A 17,566-nucleotide genomic window follows, 5' to 3' on the forward strand; every position below is an offset into this window, starting at 1 on the left:
TTTATTGTTTGCATTTACAGTATTTTCTGTAATATTTAAAAATTAACATTTTAAGCCTCAGTGTGAAAAAAACTTTCAGATTCTAAAAACTATTTTCTGAAAGAAGGTAAATTTTACTCAACACCAAACATTACCTTCACCTCCAGGGCTGTAGTTTTACTGAAACTGCAGATTTACTGGAAATCCTCTAGAGGGCGCCACATCTCCGCCTCCAGACTGTAATTCAAACAGGAACTCTTGGAAAAAATGAACAGGAAACAGTTCAGAGAAAAACTCATTGAGTAAACGCCCTGAGGATGAACTCTGACCCCTGCCTTCGTCTCCGACTGAAATCAAACTAACACTGAACAAGGAGAACAGAGAGAGAACTGAGCAACTAGACACTGAAACACAGACTGCTGCAGGAGGAAAAACAAGCAAATCAAAGTGAAAGTAAGTTCAGAAAGTTTCTACAGGAGAGAAACTGACTTCCTGGTTTGACGTTCTGTCTGCTGTGATTTCAGCTTCACTCTGAGACAAAATGGCTTCCAGATCAGACGATGATCTCTGCTGTCCGGTCTGTCTGGAAATATTTAAGGATCCGGTTATTCTGTCATGTAGTCACAGCTTCTGTAAGGAGTGTCTGAAGAAATGTTGGAGAGAGAAACCAGGAAGAGAGTGTCCAGTTTGTAAAAGGAGATCTTCTAAAAGTGATCCTCCCTGTAATCTGGCTCTGAAGAATCTGTGTGAGTCTTTCTTACAGCAGAGAGAGCAGAGAGCTTCAGAGGATCTCTGCAGTCTGCACTCTGAGAAACTCAAACTCTTCTGTCTGGACCATCAGCAGCCAGTGTGTCTCGTCTGCAGAGATTCAGAAAAACACACCAATCACAGATTCAGACCCATTGATGAAACCGCTCAGCAACACAAGAAGAACCTTCAGGAAACTCTGGAGCCTCTAAAGAAGAAGCTGGAGCTCAGGAAGAAAGTTCAGGAGGAGTTTGATCAGACAGCAGAACACCTGAAGGTCCAGGCCCGACACACAGAGAGGCAGATTATGGAGCAGTTTAAGCAGCTTCATCAGTTTCTAGCAGAGGAAGAGGAGGCCAGGCTGGCTGCACTGAGGGAGGAAGAGGAGCAGAAGAGAGGGATGATGAAGGAGAAGATGGAGGCTCTGAGCAGAGAGATAGCAGCTCTTTCAGACACAGTCAGAGCCACAGAGGAGGAGCTGAGAGCTGAAGACGTCTCATTCCTGCACAACTACAAGGCTGCAGTGGAAAGAGTCCAGCGCTGCCCCCTGCTGGAGGATCCACAGCTGCCCTCAGGAGCTCTGATAGACCAGGCCAAACATCTGGGCAACCTGGCCTTCAACATCTGGAGCAACATGGAGACCATGGTGACCTACACTCCTCTGGTTCTGGACCCAAACACGGCTGGTCCAAGACTCTATCTGTCTGAAGATCTGACCAGCATTAGAGTAGGAGAGAAACAGAAACTTCCTGATAATCCAGAGAGATTTGATTTTTACTGGCGGTCTGTTCTGAGTTCTGATGGTTTTAACTCAGGGAACCACAGCTGGGATGTTGATGTTGGAGACAGTAAAGTCTGGAGACTTGGTGTGTTAGAAGAGTCTGTTCAGAGGAAGGGATACATAAAGTCTGGATGGTTGTTTATATTTTTCTCTTCAGGTAATTACTCAGCATATTCTCCTCCAGCTCCTTCCACTCGTCTCTCAGTCCAGAAGAATCTCCAGAGGATCAGAGTGAATCTGGACTGGGACAGAGGAAAGCTGTCCTTCTCTGATCTGGATACTAACACACACATACACACCTTCACACACACCTTCACTCACAAGATGTTTCCATTCTTCGGCACTCATAAAACATTAAATATCGTACCGATGAAGATCTCAGTGATCAAGCAGCAGCTCTGATGATCTCAGCATGAAGAACACAAAGTCCAAATAAAAACTTATTGATCAGATTGAAACTGTGAGTTTTAAAGAGGAAACTGGAGACGATCTGATCATCTGGAGATTCTTCATCTCTGACTTTCCAACTATTGTTTCCATTATAGCAGAAATTAATGTCAACATGTTTAATTGAATGCAGTCTATTTGTAGCTGCTTAGTGATAAAACTGAACTACTGAATGAATCTGAAATCACCTTTTCAGTTACTTCTAAGTTTTTATTTGTGTTGCTTTGACTATTTCCCTGATCGATGCTGTTTATACTTTCTATCATCACTTTTATTATTCAGTAAATACCAGAAAATACTGTGATAATAATCTAAGTCCATGTTGTCCATCGTTAATAACAGGAGGTTTTAATCTGGTCTACAGACTTTCTGTTCAGTTCAGTTCCAAAGACTTTGGTTCATCAGAGCTTCATAATTAAGAGATTATCATCCAGTTTGTTACTGTAAAGATTTCAGAACAATGATAAACTCTACATGATGTTTGTGAAGCACCAAAAACTGAATATTGTTGCAGGAGGGCAGCGTTAATCTTTCATTTCTGATTCTTTAGTCTGAGTTTAGTTTTAGTTTTGAAACAAAACAGAGGAAGAAGTTTTATTCATTTCATCTCTGTATAATTTGTTTTACATTTTTAAGGAGATAATGGATGAAATAACTGCAGAACTGTAATAAATGTTATTTCCATTCATTTCTTCTCTGAGGTTTTATTTTGGTTTCCATTTACAGAACTTACTGTCATTTTTAGAGTCTCAGTTTGGAGCCACAGCCAGCAGGGGGCGCCAAGCTGTTCATGCGGCTTTCATGGTGGGATCTTTTAAACATGTCATGCTTTTAAATCCTTTCACATGTAAATCCTTCATTTATGGTCTATATACAGTAGATCTGCAGGTCTACAGACCCTCGTTTTTCTGTTCTGAGTCGTTTTAGAGCAACTCATTTGGCTTCATACTTTTGAAATGTTAATGAGACATTTTACGCTGCGCCATGCTCCAGGTCACAGTGTTCCACTCCACCCTGTTTGACATTTTTGTAGTTTGATAAGAAGCCATATAATTATCTACCGACATAGAAACTTTTTATTCCAAAGTTTATTAAAAATGTCAGCAACCATCCAGTTTGCTTCCATGTTGGAGCCAGACCAAGAGAATGAAGAACCATGCATTCACATGAACGCACCACAGTGATGTCATTACTATATTTACACCCTCACCATCCATACCAACTACCTACAGTACAATATGAAGTGTAGTTTAACTACAGTGTCTATGCATATCAGATACTTTTTAAAATATTTATGTTTCCACAACATGGATGAAGTAAACAAGATCTCAACATAATTAAGGAGGAAACTAATGGGAGCATCAAGACTGAATGCATTTGGATCATTCTTATGTTCTCCAAGATAAGAATTGTGAAAACAAAGCCAAACTACAAGTGCAACCAGTTACAACGGATCCCTCACAGCCAACCAGCCCTTTGCTCGACTCCCTCATCGCTACCATCAGAGCGCCTGGTGCTCTGCAAGTCTCAACCGCCTGCAGAGGGCTGGTTTTCATTCCTGAAAGGTTTTCTGCCTTAAAGGTTTTCATTACTGAAAATAAATGTCCCATTGCTCCAGTGAGCCACAATCCTTTATTGATGTTCACAGTCAGCTTGTATATGAAACCCTTTAATGTTTATTGAAATGTGTTTAAACACACTGAGCTCTAATCAGCAGTTTGAGTCCAATTTTACATGTTGTTGGCCTCCATATTGTGTGTTTGGCTCCATTGTTTGGATAAATAAGACGACTGCAGTATGGAGACAATAAAGCCTGTTGAATCTTTGCCTTTATTCACATTTCTAAAGTCCTTAATCTGATACAGCTCAGATAGTTCCTGATATTAGCAACCAGAGAAGAAGAAACAACCAGAAGGCTTTTGGTTGAGAGCAAATTATCACATTTGGTTGGCAGGACTGGATTATTGATTATTGATTAGACTGTTTAAAGTTGATCTGATCTGATCAAACTGATCTGAAATGAAGCACAATAGTGAAACTGTAAACTGTTGTTGGACCAGATAAGGTGGGTTTGGCTCCACCATGTGGCCAAATAGGTTGATTACACTATGGAGGAAACGTGATTCTTCTTTTTTCTATGGATTTTTGTATTGTCAGAAATTCAAAAGGTCTGTAAAATGTGGTAGTTTGTGCTAAAAATCAGAACATTTTACAAAATAACCAACATTGTTTGTCATTTATGCTTGATTTGGTGTTATTCTGAGAAAGGAGCTCAGATTCTTCCCAAACATTGCAGAATGACTTCAGCCGATGTGTTCCACCACTGGGAGAAATTTATTTGTGATTGTGGAAGATGCAGAAATTTGTGTTAAACACAAACTTGTGAAAAACCAGAGTGAGGCTTTTGAAGATGTGGCCAAACAAAAATTAAGTTGACAAATGTAATTAATATAAGATTATTAAATGTATTTTATTTATATTTGTTTGACATGAAAAATTAATAAACTTATTATATAGGATAAATCTGATTACTTGTAACATTATCTTTTAAAGTTAGATCACCTGTTGAGTTTTTTCAGTGAATGTATTGTATTGTATTTGGAGGTGGTTGCATGGCAACAGTGGCCAGGTGTAGGTTTACCTGTAAGCTGAGCCGGATCTCTTATTGTTGGTTTCAGTGAAACAACCACAGAACCACAGAAGAAGAGACTCTGAACTGAGACCTCCAGACCTCAGCAGGTGAGTTCAAATCCCTATTATGGTTTTATTAATCAAACCTTTCTCTGTCTGTAAAACCTGCGTCATGATGGCAAGTTATTTGGCAGCTTTTAGTGCCTTCTAGCGGACAAAAGGCGTCATTACAGCCAGATTTACCGTTTTGCTACAAACGCAAACAGAAGAAATATGAAAGTAAATATAAAGTATCTGTGATATAAATGTGTGACAGGAAGAGGAGCAGCAGTGAAATCAGAGGTGAAGATGGCTTTAGCCAGCGGCCACTGGCTGGAGAAAGAAATCAGAGGAGAACCTCCGAGTCCCAGGTCAGTGTGACGCTGGTCCGGCCCAAGGCAATGCAAGTGGAGCGGCTGCATAGGGCACCAACAGCACCAAGCTAGCATCATTAAGAAATATATATATATATCTAATAACATTAAATAATTCAAACTAAATGCTATTAAACTGTGTCACATTAATAGTTAATCTCTCTGTTGATGGCTGCTGCCTCTGTTGGGGAAAAATAAAATATTAACTTGTTTTAATTGTAAATTTAGTGTTAGCACCTGATGTTACTTTCAAACAGTTAAATTAAATAATATGACACCTAAAATACTACTCCGCATTTCAAAATCCAAACAATTATTTTTAGTTTGTTATTTCTGTAAGTCTAAAATCATCAGCTATAATAACTCTGATGTGATGTAAGCTAATTACAAATTAAGCTAATGCTAGCAAGTATGCTAAACAAAATAGTTTAGGAACGATAATGCATCTGATGTTGAGATGTTGGGTCGGGGCCCCCAAAAGATCTGCTTGGGTCCCAAAACAGGCTTGGTCCGGCCCTGGAGTGATGTCAGCAGTAGCTAATTAAACTGAATAACAGTCTGTTACGCCAACGGGTTTTAAACTGAGCATGTTTCTGCAGACATGGTCACGCTGTAGCTGTGGCTGGAAGCGTCGCCTTTCTGTTCGGAGGAGCGAGTAGCATCAGCCCAGAGGTGACGAAAACACAAAAACTAAAACAAGAAACACATTTATGATCATTTACTATTTTTTTGTTACATTGAAAGGAGATTAAATCTAAATTTATTTACTTTGTTTTCATTCTTTAGGTCAGTCCTGTTTACTTCTCCGACTTCTACATGCTAACAGGTAGCAGACCAATAGCATGTAGCCTTCAGTGTTTCATTTTATGCTTTAATGTTGACCAAAGAACACAACAGACTGTCCAGTAAGTCTGTTGTCCATTAAAAATAGTTTTTCTAAAATAATAATCAGAATAAAATCCATTCTTGACTCTTATTTTCTTGCTAAATGTTGCGGTTTGGCTGTGAACTCATGAAGTTTCTCTGTGATGTAGCTGCGATCTGGAAATGATTCCCAGGTTTGATGATTGCAGTAACTCCTGATGAGGTGACCTGGGAGGAGATTCCTCAGAGAGGAGAAATCCCATCAGCCAGAGAAGGACACACACTCTGGTAAATCCCACTCCAACATGGCCGCCAGCAGGTAGCATGGAGGTCGCGATGAATCAGAACAGGTGCCAAAACTTTCTCCAGAACTAAATTGAAGGTACTGTCCGTGAACCTACAGAGGAACAATCTGGAGTCACAGTTTCAGTTATCACAGCTGGAAACCAGAAATCAGGCTGAAATCTGGGTTTGGACATCCAGCGCCACATAAAGACAGTTACAAAGTCGGCCTTCTATCACCTGGAGAACATTTCCAGGATTAAAGGACTAATGTCCCAGCAAGCTCTAGAGTAGAGGTGTCCAAAGTGTGGCCCTGGGGCCATTTACAGCCCTTGGAACAATTCTGAGTGGCCCTTGATCACAGTCCAGACAGTTGGTGGAGATTTAAAAACAATATTGGGGTGAATTGCAACACAAAGTATTCATCATCCAGGTTTTTACTTTGAATTTATTTTCTTTTAATAGGAAAAGGAGTCACAAAAAACAATTTCCTTTCTGTCTTTATGGAAATTAAATGAAACTGCAGAGCAAACAGTCTTCAAACACTTCAAAATAAGAGCATGGACATAAACTTCTAACTACTTCAGATGTCAAACTTTATTCAACTGAAAGTTTACAAAACTGTAGAAAAGTTTACAAAAGTGAATTAGCGCTTTAGAATTTATCCAGAAGCTAATGCTAAAGCTAAGTATGTTAAAGGTATTCAAAGTTAGCTGTGCTACTAGCGCATTAGCGGAAGTGTTTCCATCACTGGACTTGACTAAAGGGTTTACTGTGTTATGATTGTATCCTTGGTTGGTATTTATAATTGAAATCTCCAGAATCATAGCTTTCTAAATATTCAAAGATCCTTGAATGTAAAGACTGTTTCAACAAAAAGGACACGCCTCATTGCTATGGGCATAGAAGCGCTAATGGGTTAATCACTAACAGCACAGGTACAAATATGGGACATAAACTGGGGAAAAGAAGCTTATGTCCAAAGAAAGTTTGACCAACCTTTGAAAAGCCAACTGCACTGTTGATGTTTGGCCCTGATGTGATGAGCTATCGTCTGCTGCTCAGCGTCGTCAGAGGGAAGTTGTATCTGTTCGGAGGATCCTCCAGTCCTGAAGCCTCTGAATGCCTCCCAGGCATCTACAGCTTTGATGTCGGTGAGGCCAGTGCCCCATTGCCTCCTTCCCTCCTGGTTTGGTCTTTAGCTTCACGTCTCTCAGCGTTCTGATGACGTTCCATGTTTTCTGCAGTGTCTTTGGCCTGGGAATGCCTGTCAGCCAGCGGCGTGGCTCCCAGGGTTCTTCGGTATGGCTCTGCTGCCACTGGAGACAACATCTATGTGTACGGAGGGCGTCTGGGGGGCGAGCCAACCGACGACCTCCTGGTCTTCAACACAGGTTAAAAAACTCATCCTGAATCATTTCTGTGCAGAGAAAATGAAGCATGTTGGACTGAAGTCTGGATCCTGACTTTATTTCAGTGTCTGTCACCTGGACTCCGGTTAAAACCAGCGGATCACTTCCTCCTGCCCTGTGAGACTCAAGCAGATCAAATCACATTGATCCACTTTAATCACTGAGTCACATCCTGGATATTCATATCGTCAGTTTCTGTCTCTCCAGATGGGGGCAGAGTTTCACTCAGGCTGGAGATCAGCTCTTCATGTTTGGAGGTTACGGAGCAGGAGGAACGTTTTGTAAGGACCTTTACGCTCTGAACACAGGTAAACTTTGGCTCAGGTTGGGATCCACTTTAAAGCAACACTTCATGACACAATATATGTTTATTTTAAATGTCTTAAACTGAATAAATAAATATGAAAATGCTGATTCTGATTTTATTACAGTAATGTTAAAATCACCAGTACAATACCTGAAAGTGTCAAAACATTTTACGATTCAAAATATCCCCATGTAAAGACCAGTTTTTATGGATTTCTAACCAACTTTCACAGTTTTTAAGACTAAATTCAGACTAAGAAACCGAAAGGAAACCTTTCTTCTTGTTGTATGTTGCTTTTAACTTTTTTGTACATGCACTTTGAATTGTCTCTGGCTGAAAGGTGCCATAAAAATAAAGTTGCCTTTCCTTGCCTTTGTGCTCCAAGCTCTGGTTAGTTAGGGAATCTCTCTGTGTTTTCAGAGAAGCTGCAGTGGCAGAAATGGGAAGTGAAGGGAGAAACTCCTCCAGTCTGTAGTGGACAGACACTGACTGCACACCATGACAAGGCACACACACACACACACACACACACACACACACACACACACACACACACACACACACACACACACACACACACACACATACACACGTTTGCGCGGCTATTTTCGCGGGAACTTTCCATTGACTTCCATTCATTTCTACAGCCTAAACCTTACCCTTATCCTAACCCTAACCACTACATACCTAACCCTAACCAAAACTCAATTCACACCTTAGTCCTAAATCTGACCCCTGACCCAAAAACAGCATTTCCCCTTGTAGGGACCAGGCGTCGGTCCCCATAAGGAGCAGTGGTCCCCACAATGTGGTATGTGTCAGGAAGATGGTCCCCACAAAGTATTAGAAACAAACTCATACACACACAGTGAAGAGGTGAACCAGTGTAGAGACTATTGAAGTGCTGAAGAAAAAGCTCTTTGGGGTCTGAAACTCTTTTTTTTTACATTTATCATGTTTCAACATGTTTATATGACAATAATGTCCTGGTCAGGTACGAAAAGGGAAAATGTATGGAAAGCAGTTAAAAAATATCCAAAGAAAACTCCTCAAGTATTTTGAGAAATGTGAAGAACTACTGATTAAGTTAAAGTTTGAACAACACGCTAAAATAAAGCTGCTTTCATATCTGCATTCCTCTTTCTTCCTCTTTGTCTCTTTCTCTCCATTTTAATTCTCTTTTTCTTACACAGACTCACATTGTTTTTGTACCGTAAAGCCCTAAAGTCACGTTTCCTTGTCTAGCTTAAAGCTAGTCCAGAACATATGTTACATTTATGACTCACAGAAAATGAAACTCACAGTTTGTGGCATATTCGATTTAGATTCACTGCAAATTTTGATTCCCAGCAGATGGACATGTGGTTGGTTGGTTGACTGGTTGGTCAATTTGTTGGTTCTGTGATTGGCTCGTTGGTTTAACTGGCTGGTTGTATAATTGACATGTTAACTGATTGGTTGGTTGGTTTTATGATTAGCTGGCTTGGTGGTTGGTTGACTGTTAGCTTTAGCAATGGAAATAAAATAGAAATCACCTAACTCTATTAGAAACCACCAAGATCAGTGTGAAATAACTGAAGCAACAGTTTGACTCATCTTTACTCAAATCTACATCAAGCAATCAGTCTCTACTCAGTCGGCTTTAATGATGAATAATGTCTGTGTCGCTGTTTGCCAGCATAAATGGCAGAGGTTCTACACAGAAGAGACCGAGTATCAATAGTTGATATTTCATCTATTGGAGTAGATTTTACTTTTAATTACTTCATTTATTATTCTCAGTTCTATTTTTTGGTTTATAATATTTTGTGTAATATATAAAGAGTTAATTTTTTTAACCTAAGTTTGAAAAAATGTCACAGAATTGATCAAATTTGCATCAAAAATATTTCTGATTCTAAAAACATTTTTTGAAAGAAGGAAAATTTTACTTGACACCAAAAACCAGGGGTGGAGATTAGGACCTGCCACTGGCAAAATGCGGATAAACGTATTGAGTGGGGTGTAAGTTGGAGCAACGCACCCGTCACTCCTGCAGGTTGACAATTTGAACATAAAAAAAAACTCCATTCAGTTTGAACTTTTGTCCAGGGGAGGACCGACCGTCTGGATTACAGACTGATGCACAAACTGTATATGGTGTAGCCATTGGCAATCATAATTTAACAAAAAGTGTATTAAAAATATTTTTTATCACCGGCAACAGCCCATTGGTTGATTTTATTACCGGACGTTGGGCTTATCCAAAGAAATCCCTCTGTCCTTCTTGGCCCCGCCCCTCCCTGCTACGTTTAGAAATAGCGTCATTTCAGCTAACCGGAGTCCGAGCAAAGTGAGTGGATACGAGACTAGGTGGGTCAGAAAAATTATGACAAAAGCTAAAACTCGCATAAGTCCATTCAGAAAAATGCGTCAATCTAAGTGATAATTTAATTACCACACATATTTTGACTTCTGGAGTTCATTGAGGAGTGGAGAAGGAGGGAGAATTAGCCAACACTAAACTAGCAGGTAGTCAAGAAAATGAAAACAATAAAATACTTGAATAACACAGGAATAATGACGGCCATGGAATTAATAATAAACATGTTCTGAGATGTTTATAGTAATAAGAATAAAAGTGAATTTCAGTACAAAAAAAAATTAGTTTTGTTTTATTTATTTATGAATTATTTTCCAACTGTGAAAACAAATAGAACAGTTAGAAAATAGCTAAACATTTAATAATGTTTTTAAAAATGACAAGACACATCTTAATTAAATACTATCTGGGGGAGTTGTTGCCAAAATGTGGAAATGTTCACATAGGAAATGATTGCAAGAATGTTTGGGATGTATAGTTAAAGTTTGCTGTTAGTAATTACTGCAAATGAACTTACTGCACTACAACCCTGTTAAGTTGTCCATGCTTTATGTTAAATAAGCCTGTATATGTACAGTAAACTTATTATTAGTGAATCTGTTTGTATGGAGCTAAGAATAAATTACATATTTTATATAATTTGCTTGTACTGATGGGATTTGTAATTGAAAGAAAAAAAAAACAGTGGCTGGTGAAATGTTTGAGTGGCTGGCAGAGAAAACTTTTAAATTCCACCCCAGCCTTCACCTCAAGAACGGTAGTTTTTCTGAAACTGCAGGTTTACTGAAAATCCCCTAGAGGGCGCCACAAATATGCCTCAATGCTGGAATTTCAACAGAAACTTGGAAAAAACAGGAAGCAAACTAATTCATTGAGTAAACACCGTGAGGATGAACTCTGACTCCTGCCTTCGTCTCCGACTGAAATCAAACTAACACTGAACAAGGAGAACAGAGAGAGAACTGAGCAACTAGACACTGAAACACAGACTGCTGCAGGAGGAAAAACAAGCAAATCAAAGTGAAAGTAAGTTCAGAAAGTTTCTACAGGAGAGAAACTGACTTCCTGGTTTGATGTTCTGTCTGCTGTAATTTCAGCTTCACTCTGAGACAAAATGGCTTCCAGATCAGACGATGATCTCTGCTGTCCGGTCTGTCTGGAAATATTTAAGGATCCGGTTATTCTGTCATGTAGCCACAGCTTCTGTAAGGAGTGTCTGCAGAAATATTGGAGAGAGAAACCAGGAAGAGAGTGTCCAGTTTGTAAAAGGAGATCTTCTAAAGATTATCCACCTTTAAATCTGGCTCTGAAGAATCTGTGTGAGTCTTTCTCCCAGCAGAGAGAGCAGAGAGCTTCAGAGGATCTCTGCAGTCTGCACTCTGAGAAACTCAAACTCTTCTGTCTGGACCATCAGCAGCCAGTGTGTGTCGTCTGCAGAGATTCAGAAAAACACACCAATCACAGATTCAGACCCATCGATGAAGCTGCTCAGCAACACAAGAAGAAACTTCAGGAAACTCTGGAGCCTCTAAAGAAGAAGCTGGAGCTCAGGAAGAAAGTTCAGGAGGAGTTTGATCAGACAGCAGAACACCTGAAGGTCCAGGCCCGACACACAGAGAGGCAGATTATGGAGCAGTTTAAGCAGCTTCATCAGTTTCTAGCAGAGGAAGAGGAGGCCAGGCTGGCTGCACTGAGGGAGGAAGAGGAGCAGAAGAGAGGGATGATGAAGGAGAAGATGGAGGCTCTGAGCAGAGAGATAGCAGCTCTTTCAGACACAGTCAGAGCCACAGAGGAGGAGCTGAGAGCTGAAGACGTCTCATTCCTGCACAACTACAAGGCTGCAGTGGAAAGAGTCCAGCGCTGCCCCCTGCTGGAGGATCCACAGCTGCCCTCAGGAGCTCTGATAGACCAGGCCAAACATCTGGGCAACCTGGCCTTCAACATCTGGAGCAACATGGAGACCCTGGTGACCTACACTCCTCTGGTTCTGGACCCAAACACGGCTGGTCCAGGACTCTATCTGTCTGAAGATCTGACCAGCATTAGAGTAGGAGAGAAACAGAAACTTCCTAATAATCCAGAGAGGATTGATTCCTGGAATTCTGTTCTGAGTTCTGATGGTTTTAACTCAGGGAACCACAGCTGGGATGTTGATGTTGGAGACATTAAAGGATGGAGATTTGGTTTGTTAGAAGAGTCTGTTCAGAGGAAGGGAGGCATATGGTCTGGATGTTTGGTTATACAGTTCTGTTCAGGTAATTACTCAGCATGGGGTCCACCAGCTCCTTCCACATTTCTCTTGGTCCAGAAGAATCTCCAGAGGATCAGAGTGAATCTGGACTGGGACAGAGGAAAGCTGTCCTTCTCTGATCTGGATACTAACACACACATACACACCTTCACACACACCTTCACTCACAAGATGTTTCCATACTTTGCCACTAGTAATACAGTACAGATTCTACCGATGAAGATCTCAGTGATCAAGCAGCATCTCTGATGATCTCAGCATGAAGAACAGAGAGAGAAAGAACCTCTAGATATTGTTTCATGTTTTTAGGGAGCTGATGTATAAATATATGTGCAGTTTAATTAAAATGTGATCAAAATGATCCCAGCAGAACCTACAAGTTTTCATTTGGTTTTTGCTTCTGTTTCACATGTTAAACGTTTGGACGTGGTTATAATCTTTAGAAAACAAAATGTCACTTTGACCTGCTGTTTAGCTGTGTGCTAACAGTTTTAACATGTGGAGTTTGTTTTGTCTGTTACAATCAATAAAAACATCCCGTGTCATACAACAGACATTTCTTGTATACAGTCTTTGTTGTGTTTCTTCCCTTGAAGGACATCTATCTGTTTGGAGGACAAATCTCCAATAAGGACTCCACAGCGACGTCGTCCAATGAAATCCATAAACTCAGTATTGGTATGTTGGTTGTAAATGTGTCAGTTTGATGTAAATAAATGCAGAAGAGTGAAATATTTCATTCTGTCTCCAGCCAAGATGAAGTGGAAGGTTCCTCTGTATGTTGGGATTCCTCCGGCCCGTCGGCACGGCCACGCTGCCTTCATCCTACACAGTCACGTCAGATGGCTTCTCATATCTATACTTTATCAGAAAGACATCACATGTTCTCCAACACCATGTTTCTGTTCGCTGGTTCACAGCTGTATGTGTTTGGAGGGAAGAATGAAGAGCAGGACTTTAATGACTTGAAGGTGATGAAGCTGATCAATCCATCTGAGAGAAAACCAGGTATCCTCCTATCTGGGGTCAACAAAGTATAAAAAACTTTTAAATGGTTCAAGTTCCAATTAAGTCAAATAATCCCACACTGAGAAACATTCAAAAACTCAAGTTCTACTCCTAAAAGTAGAGCATTAATTCATCACAAATAGTGTACAACACGATGTACTCTGAATATATAAAATTATGGAATAACAATGTTAATGTGATTTAAAGGTAGTAAACATTTGGATCACACCGAAGCTGGACAATATTATACATAATAGAAGACATTTGTTTATTTGTCATTACTTGCAACATTTGAACAATTTGGGACTTTCAGAATTTAAAAATAATGTTACAACTTTTAGAAAGAGCATTAAAAAGTAACTTTGTTCTGAGAAGAAGTGAACTGAATACATTGGTTGGTTGGATCTTTGCTTTGTATTATTTCAAAATCAGTAATTAATTAGTTGTTTACCTGGTTGGACGAATGATTTGTTGGATGGTTGGCTGGATGAACATTGACTTAGTTTAATTTACAACTGATTGGTTGATTGGTTCTGATGAACTGGTTTTTCCCCAGTGATGAAGGAGATCCTCTCAGAGTTTGGTCTTCAGGGCGTCAGCCACAGGTCGGTGGCTCAGCAGCTGTTTCTCTGTTTCAGGTGGAGCTGATCGTTGCGCTCCACCAGAGTCTAATCTCAGTTTTAAAAACGTTCTTTCACTCTGGTTTTTACCACCAACAGCTTCACTCCCACTAAGGTTCCCAACATTCGCTATGAGCTGAGCGACGCGGCTCCGTCCACCCAGCCCAGAACAGCAGCAGCAGCTAACATACAGGTGGAACACACACACACACACACACACACACACACACACACACACACACACACACACACACACACACACACACACACACACACACACACACACACACACACACACACACACACAGAGTCATCACTTGTGGGAACTTCACATTGACTTCCATTAATTTCTACAACCTAACCCTTACCATAATCCTAATCCCAACCCTAACCATCACATACCCAACCCTTACCTTAACATTTACCCTAAACCTAACCATCACAGAATTAAACCACTAACCCAAAAACAACAATTCACCTCATGGGGACCAAGAAAATGTCCCCACAAAGAGAAATGGTCCCCATAAACCCACATTGTGGACAGAAACAGGTTCCCTTAAGGATATAAAACCTGGTACACACACACACACACACACACACACACACACACACACATTTCTGTTTCAGGTTTGGGTTGAAACTTCGCGATGACTCAAACATTTCCTGCTGCAGGTTTGTGTCCACAGAGACTTCAGCGACGTTCGAGATCAGGCCATGAAAATGATCCAGGCAGCCTTCACTCTGTTGGACCAGGAGTTTCAGAAACTAGATCGGTTCATTCATTCATTCATTCATTCATTCATTCATTCATTCATTCATTCATTCATTCATTCATTCATTCATTCATTCATCTCTCTGTAGTTTCTGTAACCGACTAACTATAGATGATTTATTTTCTTTATTCAGGGAGAAGTTAGAAGTTTCTAAAGCTGCTGCAGCTCTACACAGAGACAGAAAGGAGCATGAAGCTCACAGAGAACGACAACAACAGGTTAATCCAGTTTAATCCTGTTCACTCTAATTCTCAGCAAATAAAGAAATATAAGGTTCAGTTTATATAGGAGTCTGTCTAATTTAATCTAATCTAATCTGAAGAAATAATTTTACCTAATCTGGAAAATCTAAAATCTAATCTAATCTTGTTCAATTTGAGTTTAATCTCACCTAATTTGGGCACACAACAATTTAGTGCAATATAATGCAATCTGTAGAATCTTCAATCTATTCTAATCTGATCTAGAAAAACTCTAAGATCATCTGGAGAAATACTAGTGCAGTGTAATCTAATCCAACCTGGAGAAACTCTAATCTATTCTGGACAGATAAAGGCACTCCAGTCTGAAGAAATTCCTATGTAATTAAATCTAATCTTGAGAACCTTTGACATAATCTCTGATCGTGATCAGTTCTAAAATGACAAAATCTCAAATATTTTTGGACCATACAGAATATAATTTAATCTCAAAAGATTTGAGATCTCATAAACAAAGCAAATGTAATCTCAGCTAGTCTAAATTCTCTAAACAAATCAGATTTAATCTGATATCAACAGGTTACAGTCATCCTAATCTGGTTCCTGTTTGCAGAATATGACATTAAAATATTTATCTTGCTGGATGTTTTTAGGAGCTGAAGGAAATGCTGGAGAAACATCGCAACCAGAACGAGGCATGGCTCCGGGCAAGAGCCGAGGAAAACGACCGAGAGAGGAGGGAGCTCTGCAGGCTGCGGGTCAGACACACACACACACACACGCACACACACACACACACACACACACACACACACGCACACAGACGCACACACACTTACACACACACACACACACATCCCAACATGCACACACACACATGCCCGCACACTCAAATGTTTGCGTGGCTATCTTTGTGGGGACTTTCCATTGACTTCCATTCATTTCTACAACGTAGCTCTAACCCATAACATCCCTAACCCTAACCCTAACCAAAACTCAACTCACACCTTAGTCCTAAATCTGGCCCCTGACCCAAAAACAGCGTTTTCCCATAGTGGGTCCCCATAACGCAGTATGTGTCAGGAAAATGGTCCCCACAAGGTATTAGAAACAAACGCACACACACACACGCCCGCACACACTCCTCACATTCCTGACCAGCACCTCTACTCTAACATTTTAATTTAAACTGTATTTTTATTTGGTTTCTGGTCTGTAAGTAAATCTGCTGGCCGTTTCCTCAGGAGGAGGTTCTGCAGGACCAGGAGAGGCTGAAGGAGGAGCAGAGCAGCGTCCAGAAACGCAGCGAACATCTCCTGTCCATCATGCAGCAGTTCAAAGGAATGTAGAAAACACTCCCAGCAAAAATCATAAAAATGTGAAATTATTTGAAAGACAGTTTGTTTGATTCTGACAATAAAAACTTTGAAAAGTTTGTCAAAACAAAGATGGGATCTGTTGGATTGGATAACAATTATACTGGAAACGAAGGAAACTGGTGGAAACATGAGAAATAATTAAAAAACTACTGATTAAATAAATCTAAAATAAAAAATATGTTTAAATGTCATGTTTGATGTTGAATGAAAAACCCACCAATCAAGCTCTTCCACCTCTTTTCTCAGCTAATACTCAAAAACAACCAATCAGAGCCAGGAGGAGGGTCTTAGCGCTGTCAATCATCCTCATGTTCATGGCTCTCAAACTCTTCTCTGTTCACCAGCCTGCCATGAATAAAGTGTTAGTATGAAGATAAATAATTTTTTCCTAACAGTAAGTTGTTTCTCCATCCTTAGCGCACTGAGCAGTGAGTAGTACATGAGGTTGATTGACAGCGATAAGACCTTTATTTTTGAGTAGTGGGGTGTTTCTGCAGATTCCAATGATAACTCAAGGAACAGGTGGAGGAGTTTGAGTTTTCTATAGATTATTATACGTATTTCAACAAATATGAAGAAAAAAATATATTTTTAAAATAAAATTTTAATAGTTGCAGCTTCAGAAAAAGGAGGAAATTGGGAACAAATTGAGACATTTACAGAAAGAAAATCATAACTAATGTGGAAAAGATGCTTTATGTTTCAGAGTTTAGATTCTGCAGGAAAAGTAGAGCAAAATGATTTTAAAAATCAAAAGTAAGGAAATGTTTTTGAAAATGTTTTTAGTTCAGTTTGGTTCTGTTGCATCAAATCAGTTTTAATGTATGACAAGCCGCAGTTCACTGTTTTACATCTTGAAAAGATGATTTAAGAAGAAAAAAATGAACATTTGCCTCAGATTTTATGTATAAAAACAATTTTCCTTAATTTTGTTTTGAAATCATTCCAACATGATGATTTGCTTTATAGCTGACCCTGCCGAGGAAAACAAAAGAAAACATTAAAGCCCATCACTAAATCTGTTTGTTATCCAATCACCTCTTTGGACAGGTGGACATGTCTCCTGGCTGTCTGTCTCCTCCGCTGTCGCATTAAACCGAAGGACGGATC

The 17,566-nt window shown here is 39.9% G+C and overlaps 4 protein-coding genes across 5 annotated transcripts; all 4 read left to right on the forward strand.

Annotated features, from left to right (window-relative positions):
• The first annotated feature begins 253 nt into the window (after positions 1-253).
• LOC122819205 (nuclear factor 7, ovary-like) lies at positions 254-2,714 on the forward strand. Its single transcript, XM_044095737.1, has 2 exons — positions 254-432; positions 504-2,714. Exon 2 carries the CDS (start codon positions 521-523, stop codon positions 1,907-1,909), a length of 1,389 nt encoding a protein of 462 aa, XP_043951672.1. The 5' UTR covers positions 254-432; positions 504-520; the 3' UTR covers positions 1,910-2,714.
• A 1,915-nt stretch (positions 2,715-4,629) lies between these two features.
• On the forward strand, positions 4,630-6,389 carry LOC122847278 (rab9 effector protein with kelch motifs-like). 2 transcript variants are annotated; one of them, XM_044144862.1, is made up of 5 exons: positions 4,630-4,693; positions 4,902-4,995; positions 5,598-5,670; positions 5,785-5,824; positions 6,072-6,389. In XM_044144862.1, exons 2-5 carry the CDS (start codon positions 4,934-4,936, stop codon positions 6,152-6,154), a joined length of 258 nt encoding a protein of 85 aa, XP_044000797.1. In that variant the 5' UTR covers positions 4,630-4,693; positions 4,902-4,933; the 3' UTR covers positions 6,155-6,389. The 2 variants fall into 2 exon arrangements, 1 of the variants encoding a protein (XP_044000797.1); XR_006373363.1 differs by lacking the exon at positions 5,785-5,824.
• A 4,656-nt stretch (positions 6,390-11,045) lies between these two features.
• LOC122819344 (nuclear factor 7, ovary-like) lies at positions 11,046-13,132 on the forward strand. The gene is made up of 2 exons (XM_044096011.1): positions 11,046-11,251; positions 11,323-13,132. The coding sequence occupies exon 2, from the start codon at positions 11,340-11,342 to the stop codon at positions 12,723-12,725; it is 1,386 nt and encodes a 461-aa protein (XP_043951946.1). The 5' UTR covers positions 11,046-11,251; positions 11,323-11,339; the 3' UTR covers positions 12,726-13,132.
• LOC122819345 lies at positions 12,436-16,545 on the forward strand. Its single transcript, XM_044096013.1, has 10 exons — positions 12,436-12,480; positions 13,073-13,154; positions 13,228-13,313; positions 13,397-13,484; positions 14,041-14,089; positions 14,204-14,297; positions 14,777-14,877; positions 15,011-15,095; positions 15,731-15,835; positions 16,322-16,545. The coding sequence occupies exons 3-10, from the start codon at positions 13,233-13,235 to the stop codon at positions 16,424-16,426; spliced, it is 708 nt and encodes a 235-aa protein (XP_043951948.1). The 5' UTR covers positions 12,436-12,480; positions 13,073-13,154; positions 13,228-13,232; the 3' UTR covers positions 16,427-16,545.
• Positions 16,546-17,566: the final 1,021 nt, after the last annotated feature.

Source organism: Gambusia affinis, linkage group LG17, assembly GCF_019740435.1.
Source record: "Gambusia affinis linkage group LG17, SWU_Gaff_1.0, whole genome shotgun sequence".
NCBI lineage: Eukaryota > Metazoa > Chordata > Actinopteri > Cyprinodontiformes > Poeciliidae > Gambusia > Gambusia affinis.

Excerpts from the sequence above, each read along its gene's own strand:
- LOC122819205 (XM_044095737.1), top strand. The coding sequence starts at position 521 with ATGGCTTCCAGATCAGACGATGATCTCTGCTGTCCGGTCTGTCTGGAA.
- LOC122847278 (XM_044144862.1), top strand. The coding sequence starts at position 4,934 with ATGGCTTTAGCCAGCGGCCACTGGCTGGAGAAAGAAATCAGAGGAGAA. Across the intron at positions 5,671-5,784 it reads CGAGTAGCATCAGCCCAGAG|GTCAGTCCTGTTTACTTCTC; the intron begins GTGACGAAAACA and ends TTCATTCTTTAG. Across the intron at positions 5,825-6,071 it reads CGACTTCTACATGCTAACAG|TAACTCCTGATGAGGTGACC; the intron begins GTAGCAGACCAA and ends TGATGATTGCAG.
- LOC122819344 (XM_044096011.1), top strand. The coding sequence starts at position 11,340 with ATGGCTTCCAGATCAGACGATGATCTCTGCTGTCCGGTCTGTCTGGAA.
- LOC122819345 (XM_044096013.1), top strand. The coding sequence starts at position 13,233 with ATGAAGTGGAAGGTTCCTCTGTATGTTGGGATTCCTCCGGCCCGTCGG. Across the intron at positions 14,878-15,010 it reads GAGTTTCAGAAACTAGATCG|GGAGAAGTTAGAAGTTTCTA; the intron begins GTTCATTCATTC and ends TTCTTTATTCAG. Across the intron at positions 15,836-16,321 it reads GGGAGCTCTGCAGGCTGCGG|GAGGAGGTTCTGCAGGACCA; the intron begins GTCAGACACACA and ends CCGTTTCCTCAG.